Raw genomic sequence first — 21,661 nt, 5'->3', positions numbered from 1 at the left:
TATTATAGTAGTTATATTCTTGTACATATGAGCAGTTTTATAGTAGTTATATTTTGTACATAGGAGCAGTATTATAGTAGTTATATTCTTGTACATAGTTGGTAGCATTATAGACACTTTTCCAATGGCTTCCTCTCTCTGCATAGTTTATAGTGCTTTTCACTCCAGCACCTTTCACAATCATGTTTTTGTAGTTTTTTTTTATCTGCTTTTGTGTTCTCATCTTTTCTTTGCCTCTTTTATCAGTGCAGTATAGAGATCAGTGTGTTGATGTAGCTTCATGTATATAGCAGTAGAATATCAGAAGGTATACAGTAGTGTACATATACAGTATATATATAGTTGCATGTGCTCACCTGGCGGTCACCTAGACATAGACACCTGACACTGCAGTAAAGCACTTGGGGTAATGCAGCAGCGAGGGCTCCGATTACTGTATTTGTAGTATTTCTGGTTGAGTTAGGCTTGCAGTTTTGATTTCGTTATGTAGGAGGATCATGTATAGGATATTATATAGAATTATGTCATATAGGGAGAGTTTCCATGTTCTATACGCTCGCCCTCGCACTGGCACACCTAGCCATCGCCATGATGCCGCAGTTGGACCGTTGTATCGCCATTGAACTTGCATTTCTTAAAATCTGCTGCACAAATATGTTGTGAATTGGCGTCCTCCACGTACCCATTGTCTGGATGCAGGTCCTGGCAGAAGTTTCCGGACATCAGACGGCGTCTGTCTGTTGAGTAATTGGGGCTCAATTAGCTAATTGGAAAATGAATAGTGTTTGGCGTCTTCTGCTCCTCTGTGCGTCCTCCGGGCCTCGATACCGCATCCAATATCATATATTTACAAAGAAAAAATGTTTCCATAAAGACGCATTGGATAGGTCGAGGGGGCGGCATTTGGAATAAGGTAACGTAGAGTTGGGCCTACTCCATTCACTTGTATTGGTTAAGGATTCCAGGGCGACACGCGAATTGGTCACATGACAAAATCATGGTGTATCCCAAGTCTTTAGACTCTTTTATTGGATAATTATTGTCATAGCCACTCCCACTTGTAAATTTGATGAATCTGTTGCCTATGAAGTATTACTCTCTTAAAGGGATTGTCTCATGCCTGTCCATGTGTATGTCATTGTTGGGAATCCACTCCATGGATGTTTTTTGGCCGATGACCCCCCAGGGTAGCAGGGCGCTCTAATGGACCCCTTTTGGGTGACTAGGAGCCTACGGATACTTTCTTGGTGTATATCCATTCATGTCAACTGTCCCAAATTTGCCAGAACAGTCCCTATTTTTTTAGGGACCCCCTTTTCAGACCCCCAAGTATAATGATCGGTGGCTGGGGTCATCTTACATCTGAAAAGACCCCAGAGTATAATAATTGTTTATGGGTGTCCACAGTGGGGCATAATACTGTGTGCAGGAGCCACTATAGGGGATAATACTGTGTGCAGGAGCCACTATGGGACATAATACTGTGCGCAGGGGCCACTATGGGGTATAATACTGTGTGCAGGGGCCACTATAGGGGATAATACTGTGTGCAGGGGACACTGAGGGACATAATACTGTGCGCAGGGGCCACTATGGGGTATAATACTGTGTGCAGGGGCCACTAAGGGACATAATACTGTGTGCAGGGGCCACTATGGGGTATAATACTGTGTGCAGGGGCCACTATGGGGGATAATACTGTATGCAAGGGCCACTATGGGACATAATACTGTGTGCAGGGGCCACTATGGGACATAATACTGTGTGCAGGGGCCACTATGGGACATAATACTGTGTGCAGGGGCCACTATGGGACATAATACTGTGTGCAGGGGCCACTATGGGGTATAATACTGTGTGCAGGGGCCACTATGGGGTATAATACTGTGTGCAGGGGCCACTATGGGGCATAGAGTGCACGGAAATGTGGAGGAGGGGGGTGGTCGAATTTTCGGTGTCGGTTGAGGGGGGGCATGTCAAAATTTCGCCACGGGGCCCCACCATTCCTAGTTACGCCACTGGGCTGAACAGAGACTTATTCTGGTGAACGGGTGTACATAGGATTATACACTGTAATATGGAGAGAGGAAGCAACAAATGCAAAGTGTGAACATACAGGAAGGAGGTAAATGGCACCAGAATACACCTCAATATTCTGTATCACCTTGTACTTTGTCATAGAGCAGGCTGAGGCTGTCTATCAGAGAGCAGCCACTGTATACAGCACCGTCCTCACTATATACAGTGCACTGAGGGACTGGGAAGGAAACCAGCAGCGAGCCCCACACACAGACCAGTACTGGGTGAACTGGTTTCGTTTCTTAGTGATATTTCCTGCTTCCACCGTCACAAACAAAGCAGCAGGCGAGGCCAAGAGACAGACAGACAGCAAGCAACGGACAGCCAGAGACTGACAGCAGAGAGTGCAACGGCAAAGAGACGGTCCGGTACACAAGAGACAGCAGTCAGTCAGTACAAACCGAGAACAAGTCAAAAAGAGAAGAAGAGATACAAAGTGACAGCAAAAAAAACCCCTAAGAAAGAGTGTAAGAAAAGAGAGCGCCTGTGAGCACGAAACCAAGAGAAGACCTCAGGGCGAATATTACATCACTGGATATTATAGGAATGAGCGCAGAGGTGCAGCCCAGCGAGACCTCATCACCTGCCGACAACATGGACCCCAAAATATCCAGTCACCCCATGTACACCCTGGAGCCCCGGGCGTCCTTCACCCCTGAGTACATTAATCCAGAAATGAGGGAGAAGCCCCCGACTGAGGACTACTTCATATTCAGGGTAACTGTGATGTCATCTGTATACCATTATATCACTATTACTACTCTTGTATTCGACGTCTGCCGATCTTATGACTGGTTTATCTCCAGAATCCTATCTTGGGTCTTCAGGCTTCTCTGTGACGTCTTCATGATCTTCTTGGCTGTCTCCATCCTGTCCTTCCACCATTACTGTCTATTCCGTTGGGCTGGGTCTTCTCTGTCCATCCATCACAGTGAGCCATGGGCAAGGAGCGGGGGTCCGTGAGGTCCACCAGTGGAGATAGGTCAGAGGTCCATCCTCCATCTATACAGAACATGGATATTTTGGGGTGTGCTAATACTTCCCCTTGCCAGGGTTAGCTAGGACCACTGGGGTAATGGGGTATACAGCAGGGGGCCTGTGTACTGACAAAGTTATGGGCCCCAGTGGTGCAGCAGACGATAACCCCATCTGGAGGCGGCTTCAGAGCAATCACTGCTTACCAGGAGCATCACATTTTTGAAAAATTTTGTGTTCAACTAAACATGGAATTTTTGAGGTATGCCCATTATTATACTCTGGGTTGTGTCTGTGTCTTTGGGCCCCATGTTGTAATAATCAGAGCCTACATGACATTGACTTCTCCCCATGTGACCACTGAGGCCCAATGGCAAACCTCATCAGCTTATCAGAACCGGAAAACACCGAGCAAGGCCTTGGGAAGACCAGACGTCTCTGCATAGCCGAGGAGAGATGGCTACAACTCCCTGGCCTTTAATTTTTTACCCTGGTGACCTGAAGAGACTCATCGGTGATGAACCCCAAAAATGCTGGGTTCAGCCAAGCCCAAAATTGTTGGGAAATTCATACAGAAGTTCTGAATGAACCAGTGTCCTCATTTCTAGTTATCTATGATCCTCCCATGATACAAGTGACAGTGATCGCATTCAAGTCGCCTCCAGGGCTGCCACCTCTTCTTTTACTTCTGGCTTTGGCTTATGTGTGTCTCCAGACTAATGACAATGTTTGTGGTCCAAGGACCAGTTGACCCTCTTTTTGTTATCCCGTAGCCTACAGTGGTGCAGCAAGCTGTGCAGGAAATTCAGTCCCGCTTATCTCCAGAAGAAGACGGGAACATGAGGAGCTCCTGGATCCTGGCACAGTAATGTCTCACTCCCATTCCTTTACTGTCATAATATCTACATTACATTGGCCATAGATACATACTGTCGGACTAAGGTTCCAGATATAACAAGGGGGTCCACCCTCTAACAACCCCAAGGAAATAGACTATTGTACCCTTTAAATGTGAGTGTCGTCTCGTGGACCATTGGAGGCTGAGCCCACTGGAGGATCCTCTGGTTCCCTAGTGGGCCAGTCCAACACGGTCTATAGATCCAAGATGCTACACCCATAATTAGGTCAAGTGTCTGCAACTAATGGACACCTCTTCCATAATCTTATATTGTAAAAGAAATTACTGTCATGGTGATCTCATAACGTCCCATAGTGGACAATATAGATCTTGTTCCTTCATCCTTGGCTCTTCTCGATCACATTTCTCATTGGCTTGGTCTCTCGCAGGATGAGTCACTGGGGCACCGAGCGGGAAGTCATCGCCTTCATCTGCGACAGATCCCTACTGGTCTGTTACTATGACTTTGTGGAGCTCGGTCGATCTCACGTGTTTCGTATCCCTCTGAATTACATTGACACGGTGACCTGGGGACCTCTGTCCTATCCCAAGATGGCTCTGAACAAGTAAGTGATCTGAAGAACCTAAGACATGGTGGAAACATTACAGGTGGAATTGGAGAGGAGGGTCTAAGTGCCTGGAAAGTCACTAACTACAAACCACATGGAATGTGGACACTAATTTTGTATATTTAGGTGACATTTTGCCTGAATCGGGGTTTCTTATGTAGGATATGTGGATCTCTGTATCATATAAAACAGCTCCGATACCCTACAACATCCCAAACCAACAGGAATATTAGAGGTTAGCCTAGGTTGCCCTTGATATCCATTTTTGCGCTCTCCCCTGGGCTGATAATATCTAATATGGCTTCAAGGTCTTCACAATTTCCTTTTTCCATTGTTCTGCTCCTTCACTTTCTCCAGACGAGAGGGAAATGCCATCCAGATAAAGTGGGACAAGCTCAGAGAACCTCCGTCTGTCCTCTCATGGTGGAATCCATGGACGGAAGATCTGTCCTACATGAACCTGATCCAACACCCAGGAAACCCAACAGAGAAAAACCTGAGAGACATGTGTCAGGTGAGAGAAGACAACAGGGAATGTGACCTATATCATGGCTTCTAATACCTCTCATATCTTCTCAATGCCCCCCACCAATATAGTGAAATAGGGGCAGGGGCCCGTCCGTTACATGGGGGACTCTGATGATATCAAGGTAGGAAGACAAACAAGTCGAGGTAAGAGCTGGATAATAGAAAGTCTCACAGCAGCACAGTCTTTAAAGTGATATAAGGAAGTCAATGGAGATATGGGGGAGGTGGTGAACATGGCCAGGACACAGAGTTGTCACTTATAACCATTAACCTCTTCTCTTCCAGCTGGAGAACTTCATGGAGCAGCTGGTGGAGATAGTGAAGGTGGCACATGAACAAAGCCCGCTGCCTGGGCGAGCCAATGGCCTGCTGTTCCTCGAGAGGCCAGTGACCTTAGATACGTCCCTCGGCCTTGTCTCTCTATTCAACCACAAGGTCCAGCTGGGTTACGCCAAGCCACGGTGGAGATTTGGATTCTGAGTCACGATCCTGGGGCAGTGACACTGAGGATAGACAAGGACTTGGACATCTGAACTACTCCGATCTTCTTTTTCCCACTTTGACCTGACAGATCCTACAGAATGTTCCTACTGATTGTATTTTGTATCTTGTATTTGTGTGTTACATAGAAGAGTTTAGAATAAATGTATCAGATGAGTGATACATTGTATCATGCAGAGGCACTCCACACCCCAGGGGTGACATCTAAGGGGGGGTTGTTGTTGTTTTTTTTTATCTTCCTTTGTTTCCGTTCCTCACCATTACCATGCCCAATGTTGGACTGGCCCACCAGAGGACCCTGCGGAGGGCCCAGGATCCAACACAATAATGGTCCAGCAGAGGACACACAACTTTAACGAGAATTATGGCTTATTTGCTGGGGTCTGTTGGATGGTGAGACCCCAAAATCATCAGCTGAAGGTTTGCTACACTAGATCAGATAGATTTTATATTACTTATCAGGAACTGTAAATTAAAGGGGTTTTCCGGGACTTGTATCTTTAGGATAGGTCATGAATATATGATTGATGAGGGTTTCACCTCCGGGACCCTCACAGATCAGCTGTTAAGGAAGTCACAGGGTTTAAGTGAGTGTAGCTTCCTCTTCCATGAATACCAAGCAAAGCGCCATACATAGTATTGTGGCCTTTCTTGGTATTGCAGATCAGCCCATTCACTTAAATGAGCTGCTGGTGTATCATGCAGCCAATGTTCGTGATGTCATCAACACAGGAAAGAGACCACGGCCCTTGTGAGCATCACCACCTCTTCAAACATCTACTTGGCAGGGGTCACATATTGATGATATTGATCACATATTGATGATAACCTGTCCTAAGTTCTTGAAAACTTCTTTAAGACAGTCAGAAAACGCTGTGGAAAAGACCATGGGGGACGAGGGGAGGTCGAGGTGGTCACATAGGACACTGTAGAGTGAGGGGGTCCATAGAACTCAGTATTGTAAATGCTATATGGTGAATACAGGAGAGCACGGTACAGATTTTGCACTGGGGCCAGGAGGCTTCAGGTGACCCCTCTACACCCAGCGCCCCCCACAGTCTTCAGTGGAGAATGACTGTAACCAATTATCTGCCAGGAGCCGGGGTCTAATTCATCATCTGTATGAAGAGCCTGAAATTAATCTGCACACAGAGCAGCGAGACTGTAAAGCCCAGGTTTTCTTACTGACCAACATGGAACATCTGGATTTTTTTCCAAAAAAAAAATTCCAGAAATTCTGTGAATCCTTCTGATGGTAGCGGGTGTCTGGGCAGTTTTGCTGTCATTAACCATCGCCCACCCGTCCTCTGTTTGCACTTATTTTATAATTTGCTACATTGTGTTTCTCTGGCTTGTTACATTGTATTCTGCATCCTCCATAGCTGTCCCTCTCATTTGTTACATTCAGGGGTGAAGCTATAGGGGGTGTAGTAATACTACTAGTTACCAGGCCCTGGAACCTGTGGGGGGCGCCAAAAGTCCTCCTGCCACATAAAACATAACACTATTCTAAATGGCTCAGGGTAGGCATACACCTTGTATTGTGGCCCAGCAGCCTCTGGTTACATTGTAGTCAGAACCTTCTGGTATTATCCTCTGATTTGTTACATCTATTAATTCTAAGCAAAATAAATAATTACTTTGTATTCTGCAGCCTCTGATTTGTCACATTGTACATTATTCTCTTTCCTCTGATTTTAGTCTTTATACTGCAGTATCTGATTATTACTATTATTATAGGCAGCCTCCTCTTAGTTATATTAATTTCTGCAGCCTCAGATTTGTTACTTTGTGTTTTGCTAGCTCTGATTATTAATAATTACTATTATTATTAATTATTATTATTATTATCTGCAGCCTTGTATTTGTTACTTTGTATTATTCTCTTTCCTCTCATTCATGACATTGATTTCTGCAGCCTCTGGTTTGTTACATTGTATTTGGCAGGCTCTGCTAGTAATAATAAAATAATAATAATAATAATAATAATAATAATAATCGTAAATTATGATGGTGGTGATTATTATTATTATTATTATTATTATTATTATTATCATCACTGTGGGGTTATAGGTTGGACTTGATGGACTTTTCTTCATCCGGCCTCATCTATTATATAACTATTATTACTATTATCATTATTCATACCTGCAGCCTCTTATTGCATTTAGTAGGCTTTGATTATTATTATTACTACTACTTTATTAAATATTATTATAATTTTCTGCCTCTTATTTGTTACATTGTATTATTCTTTCTCATGACATTGTTTTCTGCAGCCCCTGCTTTGTTACATTGTATATTATTGTCTTCCTCTGACTTGTTACTTTGTATCTTCCCTCTTATTTATTACACACAATTCTCTCTCTGTTTCCCAACCTTCGTCCACGTTGGCTGTGTTACCTGCCCCCTCCTCTCTCCTCCTCCTGCCCCCTCCCTTCTCCTCCCCTGCCCCCCTCCTCTGGTTGGGACTGTCAGATTTTGGCAGGGCCTCTCCTCCACCATGCAGGCCCCTGTGCTGCTCCTGAGCCTGAGTCTGGTCTGTTCTCTGACCCTGCAGCCCCCCGATGAGTTGCTCTGGCATGGGGTCTCTCTCTTCTCTAAGGGTGAGTGGTCGGAGGCTCGGGACAAACTCTGGGGGGCTCTGCGGACCCTACAGGAGGTGCGGGGGGCCCGGCTGAAATGTGGGGAGGAATGTGGGCTCCAAAGGGCCCCACTGGAGGAGGCAGTGATGGAGAGAGCTGAGTGCTTGCTGAGCTGTGAGCGCCTGAGGCTGGGGGAGCCCTCCATGTATCGCCTGACCCAGGACACAGAGAAGACCTTTCATAAAGGGGCGCTCTACAACTACCTACAAGTGGCCCATTACAGGGTAGGTCTGTGCAATCATCTGCAGCCCAGCCAGGGGCCTGCTGCCTTCTAGATGCCTATGATAGACCTGCTTGGTTTTAAGTGCAATGGTCTGCGGGCCATACTTGCATTCTACACGGTCTGGGTGCAATACTCTGTAGTGAATTCCAGATGTTCAAAGGTAGCATTGTTGGAGATGTCTGATAGTCTGCAGCGTAGGTTTGCTTGGGGTGAGTTATGAGGCTGTAGTTTGCTTACTTTTGGATGCAATAGTCTGCAGGTAGTACATCCCTTGGTTATGAGTAGATTGCTTTGGAGGTGATACTCTGCAGCTTGTTGTCACAGATGCAGCACTGATGCAATGCTCTGCAGACTATACTTGCACTCTACAGGGTACGGTTGTGTAGACTCGTGATCCAGGTGCAATACTCTGCAGAAAGAGGAGGGATATACAGAGGGGGAGGACGCAGTCACGTCTTGTTCTTTGATGGGGGTGATTTTTTGGAAAACTGTATAGGAAAATATCTAAGGGGTTAAGTGCCCAGAATGCATTGCTGTCATGTAGGGGCTTGCACACGTGGATGTGTGTACATGGAGTGCGGGGGATGGGCGCAGCGCTGTCACTTTATGACTTACCGTAAATATTTTGAATAAACAGGAAATAGAAAGTAACAGTAAAATGTAAAAGAAATGCAAAAGTGGGAAAATCGCCCTCATAGGCCGAAGAGTCTGAGAACTGTCCGAGTCTTCATTCATCCTCCTCTGTCCAGTCATTCCAAAGAGATATCTGTTTCCGGGAAAGCTGGGTTTATTAGCTCACTCCTGAATGTAGACAGGTTTGCTATTCAGGGGTGTGGGAGAGCAGGATGAAATCCTGTAGTTTGGTACCCAGCTTCACCAGATACAGATATTTTTCCAAAAATTAATTTTTGGAACCTCTTGACTGACCAGAACAACACGAGGAATCAAATTGACTTGTAAATTCTCAATTTTTAGGGGGGCAAAAGGGGCAGGAGTGTAATAGTTAATGCAATGGGCATTTTGGCTTCGGCTGGATTCAAATACACGTACCCCTTACCCCGGCATCAAGCTGCTTCCCATTACTCTAGGGTCTGGTGGGATGGAGGTATCATTGGCTCCAGGTTCTAGTGGGGTGGATGGGCTGGAGGTATCGGTGTCCTTATGTTCTGGTGAGATAGAGTTCTCATTAGCTCCAGGTTCTAGTGGGGTGGAGGTATCGTTGGTTTTAGGTTCTAGAGGTATGGTGGTATCATTGACTCCAGGTTATGGTGGTATGGAGGTTTCTTCGGTTTTAGGTTCTAGAGTTATGGAGATCTCATTAGCTCTGGGCTCTAGTGGGGTGGAAGTATAGTTGGTTTTAGGTTCTAGATGTATGGAGGTCTCATTAGCTTTGGGTTCTAGTGGTTTTAGGTTCTAGAGGTATGGAGGTCTCATTGGCTTCAGGTTCTGGTGGGCTGGCGGTATCACCAGCTATAGCCGCTCTATATAGGCGTTCTGGTATGATGGAGATAACTCAGTATTTTTCTCACTTTCCTAGCTGGAGGAGTTGGATGAAGCGGCCGCCGCTGCCTACACTTTCTATGTAAGGAACCCCCATCATGAGCAGATCCAGGGGGATGTGACCCGCTATCGCACCATGAAAGGGGTTCTAGAAGAGAGTTTCCGAGACCTGGAGGAGCCGCCCTACAAGGTATCTGTTATGTTTGTCTCCGAATAGAATAGTAACAAACTAACGTGTAAAATAATATAAGCAGAGAAAGTAAGACGACTAAGCCTGCCTAGGGCCTCCTCTGATAAGACGACACCTCACAGGAACCTAAATAGAGACCCTTGGAGTTCACCCTAACAGATACTCAGGATGGTACCCGCACACTGACTAAGACCACAACACGGACCCCCAACTGTAGGCCAGAGAGTAACAGACAAGGCTCAGATACAGAATCACACGGACAGTAGGACTACAGGTCACAGGAGTATAGCCAGCACTGGACTGGAGCAAGCCCCCAGCTAATACAGCACACTAGAGGAGGGGGGGGGGGCAGGACCCCTCCCAAACCACAGACTCCAGACATACAACGGTTAACCCTAACCACCCTGGATCAGCCTCCTAACAGCGACTCAGCTGAGACCCCCCCAATATTACAGCTTAGAGACCCTCATCCATAGTGACATGCATGGCTGATGGCTTTAACCCTTGCTGCTCCTACCTGACCACTATGGCGCCCTCTCTCTCCTCTTTCCCAGGTTCTGTTCGCCCAAGCGATGTCTCTGCTATCTCAGGAGAGAACGACGACCGCAGTCCTGAGGCTGGAGGAGTCGCTGAGCTCCTTTCTGTCTACGCTCCATGATTGCCGGACCCTCTGTGAGGGAACTCGAGAGCGCGAGAATGAAACGCACCGCGACTTCCCTGAGGTCATTGCAGGTACCTGCTGGTCCACAAACTCATTGCCTTATACTCCATGCACACCCAAAGCTCCACTCTGCTGGCATCTTGTGGCAGCTCTGGTGACAGTTACAAAGTTTCAGTCTATTCCCAAGGGCATTCTATAGAAGTTTGAAAGCTGCTTTGGATGTGAGTGGAGTAATCGCTACTTGCTGGATTATATTTTTGACCATTTCCCTCTCGTCCCCCAGAATATTACGCGCAGGTCCTGCAGTGTAAGCAGCGATGTATCCTGGACGTATCACTGACGCCAGGGCAGAAGCGATCTCAGCAGGATATCCTCGTATCTCATCTGCAGCTGCTTCAGCAGGGATACTCGCAACGTAAGTCATTGGCCCCTGTGCCAGATGCAGAAGGCCAAATGAATGGGACCACACTACCAAGTCCTAGTCATGTGATGCCGCAGCGGTGCAGGGTTCGGTACAGGACACTTATCTGAGCTCTCTTATCTTTACAGTCGGAGACTTGGAGTCGGCCGCGCAGATTGCGCGCTCATTACTGCTATTCCATCCGCATAATGAAACCGTGCAAGAGAGTCTACGCGGATATGAAGAGAAACTGGAAAGCACAAGTGAGATCAGACCCCGAGAGGTAAACCCCATGTACAAGCGATGTGCTGTAGAAATGTAGGCGCTATAGGTGGAGTCACCGACTCTAGTTCTGCCCATAACACCAGATCAGTAGATCCGTCCTCGCAGGGCTCGAGCCTGATGAAGCTGGAACGTTCCTTTAATTTTTCTAGTTTCTATTTATTGGACCTTCTATAGGAGCAGATTTGGGGATACAGATTAGGATTTATGTTTTATATTGCAGAATATCGCGTCGTACGTGCGGCAGGTGCTGTCAGAGAAGAAGTTGTTGTATTACGTCATGGAGAACCTGGGCATTGACTTTCAAGATCCGGTAAGCCAAAAATTCTTTGTTTCATCTACTCATGGGGTCAATGTCGGACTGGGGTGTCTAGGGACCACCATTGAAATTGTTTCTAGGGGCCCATCGCCAGGACCCCTGCTGTACCGAGACAGTGTGACGACAGGTAATAACAGGCCATGCTGCTCACCCACCGTACGATGAGCATTACCTAAACAAACCACTACACGTTACCTGGTCCGTGGGCTTTTATAAGCTCACCGCTTGTCAATGCGTTCAGTAGCCCATTCAGGGGGGTCCCCATCGGAACAAAATACCGAGCACAGATGTGAACCAAGCCCTACACATGTACCACATATGTACACACATACATTCATATATAAATAAATACAGGACTCACACAGTATATCAGACACTGATATAAATATACACATACCCAAAAATTCACTTACATTTGGCTGAATTGCTGGGTGCACAGGACATGGAGGAGGCTCATGTGCAGCTCTGTCTGGTAGTAGTGAAAGCAACTATATCGCAGCAGCAGCTGGCAGACGTCCCCCTGCACACTGCAATCTGTATGGAGGAGGGGGAGGGGCAGCACAGGCTCCTGCTAAATGCCAGGGATCAAAACACCCTGCATGTGCTAATGGTGATGATTGCTACAAACGGTAGGGAAAGTATGGGTCCCCTATTCATGTGGGGACACTGGACCCCATACTTTCCCTACTGCCTCCCCCCCAACGCTGGTCCTGCTCACAAGAAAGTAGGGACCATCTTCTGCCGCTGCACTACACCTGCAGCCAGTCATCACAGTGTTGACTGCAACCTGATCCGGCTTTGGTCAGGAGCCAGAACGGGATGCTCAGGGGCTTAGTCGGGCCCCTGACCAATGCATTGGTATTGGTAAAATGAGGATTAATAGTCAGGCCCCTGCCTGGGGTTGTTGTTTAATGAGTTTTCATATACAGAGATGAGAGCTGAGCTGCAGTACCCAGCATGACCACTACACAAGTATGGTGCTGTTTAATGTTCTATAGATGAGAGCTGAGCTGCAGTACCCAGCATGACCACTACATAAGTACGGCACTGTTTAATGTTCTATAGATGAGAGCTGAGCTGCAGTATACAGCATGACCACTACAGAAGTATGGCACTGTTTAATGTTATATAGATGTGAGCTGAGCTGCAGTACCCAGTATGACCACTATACAATGCATGGCGCTGTTTGCTTCCATCGTTCTGATGTGAGGCCATGGCAGCTGATTAGTCGGTGTTCTTGTTGTCGGATCCCCCATCGATCTGATATTGATGACCTAAATAATATAATGGAGTCCGGGCCGGTTATAGATATGACATACGTTTGTGGGCCACACGGTGGCTCAGTGGTTAGCACTGCAGCGCTGGAGTCCTTTTGTTCAAATCCCGCCAAGGGCAAAAAAAACATCTGCAAGGAGTTTACGTTGGCGCAATGTTCTTCTGCGGTCGGATTGTCTATGTCCGGTTTTATAAATGAGCCCCTCTGTGTTCTCAGGATCTATGGACCCCGGAGGAGATTATTCCGGAGAGTCTTAGAGAGAGAATCAGGTGAGTCCATCAGCAAATCAGATCACTGGAGTATACGGTATATACTTCTGTGCCTGTAAATAATGAGGTTTGGGTGTTTTTTTCACTTTTTCTGCACTAGGACGGAGCAAGCAGCTGCCGAGGAGTCTGGAGGTGAGTGAGGATTTGTTAGTGAGGTGCGAGGCTTTCTCGTGCCTCAGTCCAGACTTCTAGTGCTGGGACTATGTGATGTCTCTAAGCAATGGATTACATAGAAGTAGCTAAAAGGGGGCGATCAATGTCTGTAAGGACCTATATCATGTGACCATGGCTAAGTACCGATTCAGCACTAGTGACCAATACATATCACCGGATGACACATCAAGTCCTAATATGATGTTATCTCATCTGCCATATTCTGCAGGACAGCTTCCATACGAGGAGGTGAAGGTCACACTGACCCCAAGACAGATGAACGGGACGTCCCGAGTCACCCTGGATGGGGTCCTCACCGACGAGGAGTGTGAAGCTTTACTTGGTCTTGTGCAGGTAAGCCAAGGAGCAAAGAATTGGAAGAACAAAATATATTCTAAGTCTATTCTCTGAAGAAAGGAAGCTGCGCCTCTAGCACCACCCTCTGGAAAGTAGCAATCCTTTAGGTCAGTGTTTGACCCTTTAGCTAGGTCTTGGGTCAAACATTGACTTAGAGGACAACAACTTGGGTCTGGGGTAGTGAAATGTTATGGCTATAGCAAAGGGTTGTTGGGGGTTAATGTATCATGGGCTCTGGTGATGACTTTAGGCAGGATACAGACACCAGGGGAACTGGAAAGAGGCAGGGCAGGGATGGTGCAGGATTGGTAAGGTGAGTATTACATAGTTGTGGGGGGTCTATGGAAAAATCCTCTATGATTTAGAGCAGTGAAGAGGTCTGCATCCTTGGCTGTCTAAGACATTGAAAGGGTTATTGTGCTGGTCTAGGGCAATGATGGGGTAAATTTTTTTATGCCCATCTAGCTTCCTCTTCCTTTCCTGCAATCATCATGATGGAGCTATTGCACAGTTGTCTCTGTGATTGGGCAGAGCGCTTTGTGGGTTGCGCTCTGTCCAATCAGTTTGGGGATGGTTTTTATGTTGCTTGGACATCTGGTGGACATTACATTGTACTACAATGTGATTGACTGTATTTTTGGTTACACTGTGGTTATCTGCACATATACTTTTTCTGCACCCAGGAAGCTGAAGCCTCTGGTGAGGCGTTCAAGAGAAGACGATCGCCTCATACACCTCATGAGCGAACCCAAGGCCTGACCGTCCTGCAAGCGCTTCAGGTACCACCTAACGGACACACAAAGATCCACCAAAATGGGCTCTGGGGATGTAAAGCTAAGGCTGTGAGAAAGGAGACAATCCATCCCTCTTAACAATCAGGGCTACGCCAAAATGGCTGCCACATTGACCAGCTCAACCCATGATGGTCTCTGAGACTGTTTTTCACCCAGCTTTCCCGATTATAATGGTAGCTGTTTCTTTTCCCAGTTGTCCTTATCAGGATTGGTGGATCGCAACCGCGCACATTTTCTCTATCACGCCACGGAGCGCACTCGTCTCCTGACCCAGTCTTACTTCGAGAAGGAGAAGTTACATTTCTCATACTCTCAGCTAGTGTGCCGGTCGGCCATTGAAGGTACCCGGAGTATCCTAATAATAACTATGATATTGGGTGTCCCCCATGTTCCCCTATTAACTATGTCTCCTCTTTGCACCCTGGGTCTCAGGAGAACAGGAGGGGCGCTCCGATCTCAGTCACCCCGTACACGCAGACAATTGTATCCTGGACCCTGAGGAGAAGGCGTGCTGGCGAGAGCCCCCGGCATACATCCACAGAGACTATAGGTAAGTGAACATCACATAGTAACCGTACCCGCAGACTATGGGCGCGCCATATTGGCACATCGACCATTAAAAAAATGTGAAAAACTTTTTTCAATATCTTACTTCTATCCTGAGATATGAGAGATTGCATTTACAGGCCCCAAAGCCTGAGGCTGCACTACTGAGAGATTTGGCTGATAGCATTCCTATAAGCTGTAGGTCTTTATCGTCAAGCAGACGTAGCTCAGTATTGCTTTTACATGTTAATTGTATACCTAATGGCCAATTTCAAAGCCTGAGGCTGCACTACTGATACCTGTTCTGTTATCATGGAGATCTTGTGTGGGTTCATATCAATATATACCTATATTATACTGTATATATACCTACATCACTGCCACTATGAAGATGGTGATAGTCAGACAAGGCTACCATGACCACGTGGAGAGATATCAGAAGGGGATTTTACTGTTGATTTTTTTTTTCAATGGTGCAGCCTCAGGCCTTAAAGTGTCGTCCAGTATTAGAAAACATGGCTTCTCCCTTCTTCTCAGGAAGTGACATCATTTGTATGGGACTGAACTGTGCGGCCAGTGGACATGATGTCACTTTCTGAGACGAAGGAAGCAGCTATAATTTCTAATCATGGACAACCCCTTTAAGGTTTAAAGAGTTAGCACAGTCCTGGTGGTCAGGGACAGTAGAGTTTCTGCCCAATAAATTGGGCAACACGATGGGTTAAAGAGGTTTATTGATGACCCATCCTTAAGATAGGTGCGGTCCCAGGTGCCGATCGACCGTTTAAAGAGACCATAGTGTTCGGATGGCCGCTGTAGTCTCTTCACAGAAAACCAAGCACAGCGCCATGCATTGTACAGTGGCTGTGTTTGGTGTTGGGGTTCAGCCCTATTAACTTGGATGGGACTGAGCGTCCAAGCATGTCACCTTCCCTTTAAAGTGACTGCGCAGGATTAGAGTAACCTGTCTACCTTCTTTCAGAAACAGCGCCATGGGGGCCACACGGTGGCTCAGTGGTTAGCACTGCAGCTTTGCAGCGCTGGAGTCCTGGTGTTCAAATCCCGCCAAGGGCAAAAAACTATCTGCAAGGAGTTTGTATGTTCTCCCTGTGTTTGCATGGATTTCCATTCCATATTCCAAAAAGACATACTGATAGGGAAAAATGTACATTGTGAGCTCTATGTGGGGCTCACAATCTACATTAAAGAAAAAAAAGAAACAGCGCCACACCTGTCTAATGGCTGTGTCCGGTATTGCACCTCAGATCCACTAAAGTGATGAGGGCTGAGCTGTAACATCGCACGCCACCTGTGAACAAGACTGGTGTTGTTTTTGCAACAAAAAAGTCTTATACGACCCCCCTTAGTGATCATTTTTATATGGACTGGTCCTGTAAACATCACCTATAGATCTCTGCCTATGTATTCTATAGCGGGATGCTGTATCTGAATGACGACTTTCTGGGCGGTGATCTCTTCTTTACGGAGCTGGACGGGACAAGCGTGACGGTGAGTGTGAGATGTGCGGGTGCAGTACTGCTGATGGCCTGTACGTGATGCTGATGATTTGCTATAGTCAGACATGGGAGACAGCAATAGAACAAGGATCCAAAAATATCCAGATAAATAAATCCTTCATTTCTAATTCCGGAGATTTATTTCATTCATGTTTTATTTTATGGTGTAATACGCAATAACGCAACATGTTTGAGCCCAAATTCCCCAAATCCCCCTCCGAGAATGAATGGATCCGCTGCGCGAAGCCGATAATTATCATAAACCTCTGGTCAGCTGACTATGTGAAAGCATATGACATCAGCACAAGAGCAGTGACATCATCACCAGTCTAGAAGAGAGGCTGGGTCCTTCATGTATCCAAGAAGTGGGCAGAGCTCTGTTTCTCCAATAGGGGGCGCATCCTGTATACTGTTAGTATTAAAGTCAATGTATATAGTATAGGCACTGAGTCTCTCCTGTTATATTGGCCTATATAAAACAGCATAGACTGTAGACGTAGATGACGCCTCCTGCTTGTGATAGGTTTCTCCTTGCCAGCTTTTACAAGCAGGAGGCGGCAGAAAGCGCCTCTCATAGGATACACCGGAGGTTCTGCACTCAGCACTCAGATCACAGCGAAATCCAGGGGCAGTTTGGTAACATATCTTCACCAGCGCTCTCTGCATGAACAGGAGGGTCTTATATGTCATATTATTGTATACGAGAAATGTCACCTGACTCCTCTCCATCCTACGAGCAGGCGGAGGTCCGCCCCCAATGTGGCCGCTTGGTCCTGTTCGGCTCAGGGGGTGAGAATGCCCACGGGGTCCGTGCCGTGACAGAGGGCAGAAGATGCGAGATTGCGTTGTGGTTCACGGCGTCAGCGGAACACGCAGAACAGGTAACACCGGTACTATGTAAATATCAGCGCGGCGGTGTACCTGCAGTGTGTACACGCGCCTGTCTCTGTCTCCACGTATTCGAGGAAGTTATTTGTTCCCATCAGGACAGTCTAAACTTTTGCTTGTCTTGTTGTCTTTCTTAAATTTATGTAACACATACAAGTTTGCAATAGATTGTTTTGTTTATCTGTGCCGGGGAAAGCTGGATGTCTGCCAATAAGGCCGCCATTACAACGACTATCACCCAGCTTTTCTTACAGTCTGGTATATGACTATTTCACAAGTGTAGCCGCCATTGTGGATGGGGCAGAGTCTACACATCTCAGGGAGAAGGAATTGTAGCAAATTGGTGTTGTGTGACATCATAGTTTTTTGATGACATCACGACAATCTCTTTGTTCTGCTGCACCAGGACTTCAGATAGGACCTGTGCGGTCACAAAAGGGTTAATAGACTGCAGACTCTCCGCCGTATCGCACGTACGGCGTCTGGTACTGATGTTTGTTTTTTTTTTTCTGTCCTTTAAAGGAAAGAATTCAGGCAAAGACCATCGTGACGGGCGAGTCCGGTAAAACGGAGGAAACGGAAAGCAAACCCCCCAGAACCGGGAGAGAGGCTTCTAGGACGGGGACCTCCCAAAACGAAGACACCGAGAAACCATCCGGAAGACAACAGAGGCGGAGAGTCGCCAGGAAAATCAGAGATGAACTATAGAGACTGTGACGGGAGGGAAGGGGTTAACGGACAGAGCCCCCTCACCGCGGCGGATTACCCAGGTGTGGCCTAGAGGGCGTCTACAAGTCTCTGGAGCGGCAAGAGTTAACGGCGACCCGGTTGTTCATGGGTTGCTGAATGTGAACAGACGATATGTGGGGCGATATGGCGGCGCTGTGCAGGTCACATGACCCGGCTTAAAGGGGATTTTTAAGGTTTCTAACGAATTTTAACGAAAATTTCTGCAACTTTCTATTATACTTTGTGTTACAGATCTTCCCCGTTGTCATGATGTCTGCTTGCTGTCAGTGAATAAGAACATGCCAGTTTATAGACCTGATGCTTCTCACTAGGGTTGGGTGAAGCGGTTCGGAACGAGATGGGTCAGTTACAATTTTTTGGGGTTTGACCCTAAGGAATCATTATTATACCCAATGGTGTAACTAAAGTCTTGTGGGCCCCGGTGCAATCTTTTATCCAGGGGCCCCTACCTCAGCCCTACAGTGATGGTTACGGGTGCTAAGGAGTTCAATCCCCTTACTGTGGTTCGGGTAATCTGTGGGTGTCCTTGGTTTATGGGACAGGTGGAAGTTGCAATCTCAATACTGACGCCAGTGCTTATGGACCCCCTCAGGCTCCTGGGACCCGATGCAACTGCACCCCCTCAAGTTATACCCCAAGGAGAGGTGTAGAAGAATAATAGACCGTCATAGTCGTCTTGTGGCCTCCTGCATGACATCACAGGCTCCGGGGACCAATCACAGGCCTCAGATCACGTGACTCACCAATGTCATGATGTCACTGAGCCCCATGTGATCACAGGGGTCAGCAGTTTTCGGGGGCCTGTGACTTCACCCAGAATATTGCCAGGACTGTATAATAATAGGACATCAGGCCCAGACAGACCCTGTGAGCTTCATCCACTGATACAATTGTATCTACAGCCAGACAATGCTCTGTGAGCTCAGCAGTCCTGTCTGCAGACTGATACATGATCCCTGCACTGATACATTGTAACAAACTTTCAGGAGAGGGGAGCGATTGGTGCTGCCAATTAGAACAAACACCCAACATATCATATTATAGTTACTGGGGTGCATCAGGCACCGATTCTCTTACCCATAGCCATCCGTGTGTCCATTGTTCTGGTCCTCTGACAGATGAGAACAACGGACAGACAGATACAGATGTGAATGTAGCGTTAGATACAATTATAACAGTCTTACCTGTGAGAAGGATTCGGTCAGGGATGTTTCCTTTCACTGACAGCAAGCAGAGGTCTCGAACATGGGGAGCGATTGTAACACAGTGTATTAGAAAGCTGTGGGAGCTTCTTAAAGGGGTTTTCTGACGGGGTCCCACATCCGTGTCCTAGCCGTTCAGCTGTTTAAAGGGATCGCTGCGACCTCCTCTCCCTGTTGATGACATCACATTCATCAGTCACATGGTACAGCAGCAGTTCAGTCCCATTCAAGTGCATGGGGCTTAGCTGCACTACCAAGCACCACCATTATACAATGAATAGCGCTGTGCTTGGTATTCAGCGAAGAAACCATTTTCTGTGGCCTCTTCATAGAGCTGACCTGTGGGGGTCCTGGGTATTGACCCCTCTACGGTCACATAAATCCAAGTCATCAATAGTTAACGCTAAGGACCCCTTTAAGTTTTGCAGTTGTACTAAACCTACCGTCGGTTCATACTAGTGCCGGAGCGTTATAAGAGGAGCGGCGATGTCAGTAACACATAGGGTCGGAGTGTCGGCACTGGAATTGGGATTCCCTATTTAATATCCCAATGTTGCAGAATTTCCATCTAGACCTGGCTGATAACAGAGAGCAATCCGCTGCTGTATGGTGCACACAATGGAGAGCAGACGGCAGGTTCAGTGTCCCTGTAAGTGGGTTATGTGTGACCCCGGCATGTCCTGCCTAGACGGCCTGTATTGTCCTCGGTACGCGGGGGGTTAATGATGTGCGTTTTGTATTTTTCTAATAAAGCCTCCAGTTCGCTCCATGTCCTGGGGGATGAAGTGCATTACCGGCTCTGCCAAACTCGAAGATGTTTGCTACACAATAAGGTGTTTGTCAGCGCGGCCTGGGGGGAGACGGGAGATGACTTTATATGGGGACGAGCCGAGCGAGAGAGAGACGTGGACAGAGAGAGACTCTCCGAGAGAATAAGACCGCAGGATGACTTTATATGGGGAGGAGCGGCAGCAAAGAGATGGACAGAAAGAGAGAGAATAGACAGAGGCAGAAAGGATGAGACCTCCTAAGAGAACACGAGACTGACGGATAGAGAGACAAGTCACTGCTGTCACATGTCACAGTACAGGGATAATACACACAGTGATGTCACAGTACAGGGATAATACACACAGTGATGTCACAGTACAGAGATAATACACACAGTGATGTCACAGTACAGGGATAATACACACAGTGATGTCACAGTACAGGGATAATACACACAGTGATGTCACAGTACAGAGATAATACACACAGTGATGTCACAGTACAGAGATAATACACACAGTGATGTCACAGTACAGGGATAATACACACAGTGATGTCACAGTACAGAGATAATACACACAGTGATGTCACAGTACAGAGATAATACACACAGTGATGTCACAGTACAGGATAATACACACAGTGATGTCACAGTACAGGATAATACACACAGTGATGTCACAGTACAGGGATAATACACACAGTGATGTCACAGTACAGGATAATACACACAGTGATGTCACAGTACAGGATAATACACACAGTGATGTCACAGTACAGAGATAATACACACAGTGATGTCACAGTACAGAGATAATACACACAGTGATGTCACAGTACAGAGATAATACACACAGTGATGTCACAGTACAGAGATAATACACACAGTGATGTCACAGTACAGGATAATACACAGTGATGTCACAGTACAGAGATAATACACACAGTGATGTCACAGTACAGGATAATACACACAGTGATGTCACAGTACAGGATAATACACACAGTGATGTCACAGTACAGGATAATACACACAGTGATGTCACAGTACAGGGATAATACACACAGTGATGTCACAGTACAGAGATAATACACACAGTGATGTCACAGTACAGAGATAATACACACAGTGATGTCACAGTACAGGATAATACACACAGTGATGTCACAGTACAGAGATAATACACACAGTGATGTCACAGTACAGAGATAATACACACAGTGATGTCACAGTACAGAGATAATACACACAGTGATGTCACAGTACAGAGATAATACACACAGTGATGTCACAGTACAGGATAATACACAGTGATGTCACAGTACAGAGATAATACACACAGTGATGTCACAGTACAGGATAATACA

At 46.7% G+C, this 21,661-nt stretch overlaps 2 protein-coding genes across 2 annotated transcripts; both read left to right on the top strand.

The window, feature by feature from the left end:
- Nucleotides 1-2,368: 2,368 nt before the first annotated feature.
- LOC142183503 (tumor protein p63-regulated gene 1-like protein) lies at nt 2,369-7,168 on the top strand. Its single transcript, XM_075258609.1, has 5 exons — nt 2,369-2,796; nt 3,828-3,919; nt 4,342-4,518; nt 4,879-5,035; nt 5,335-7,168. The coding sequence occupies exons 1-5, from the start codon at nt 2,626-2,628 to the stop codon at nt 5,527-5,529; spliced, it is 792 nt and encodes a 263-aa protein (XP_075114710.1). The 5' UTR covers nt 2,369-2,625; the 3' UTR covers nt 5,530-7,168.
- Nucleotides 7,169-8,029: 861 nt separating this feature from the next.
- P3H3 (prolyl 3-hydroxylase 3) lies at nt 8,030-20,291 on the top strand. Its single transcript, XM_075258708.1, has 15 exons — nt 8,030-8,419; nt 9,956-10,108; nt 10,663-10,840; nt 11,053-11,184; nt 11,319-11,452; nt 11,675-11,764; nt 13,263-13,315; nt 13,416-13,447; nt 13,698-13,822; nt 14,509-14,604; nt 14,813-14,960; nt 15,052-15,169; nt 16,599-16,674; nt 17,423-17,563; nt 18,093-20,291. The coding sequence occupies exons 1-15, from the start codon at nt 8,054-8,056 to the stop codon at nt 18,276-18,278; spliced, it is 2,028 nt and encodes a 675-aa protein (XP_075114809.1). The 5' UTR covers nt 8,030-8,053; the 3' UTR covers nt 18,279-20,291.
- Nucleotides 20,292-21,661: the final 1,370 nt, after the last annotated feature.

This window comes from Leptodactylus fuscus, chromosome 10 (assembly GCF_031893055.1).
Source record: "Leptodactylus fuscus isolate aLepFus1 chromosome 10, aLepFus1.hap2, whole genome shotgun sequence".
NCBI lineage: Eukaryota > Metazoa > Chordata > Amphibia > Anura > Leptodactylidae > Leptodactylus > Leptodactylus fuscus.
Note: the sequence above shows the minus strand (reverse complement) of the source record. Positions and strands in the feature narration are given on the sequence as shown.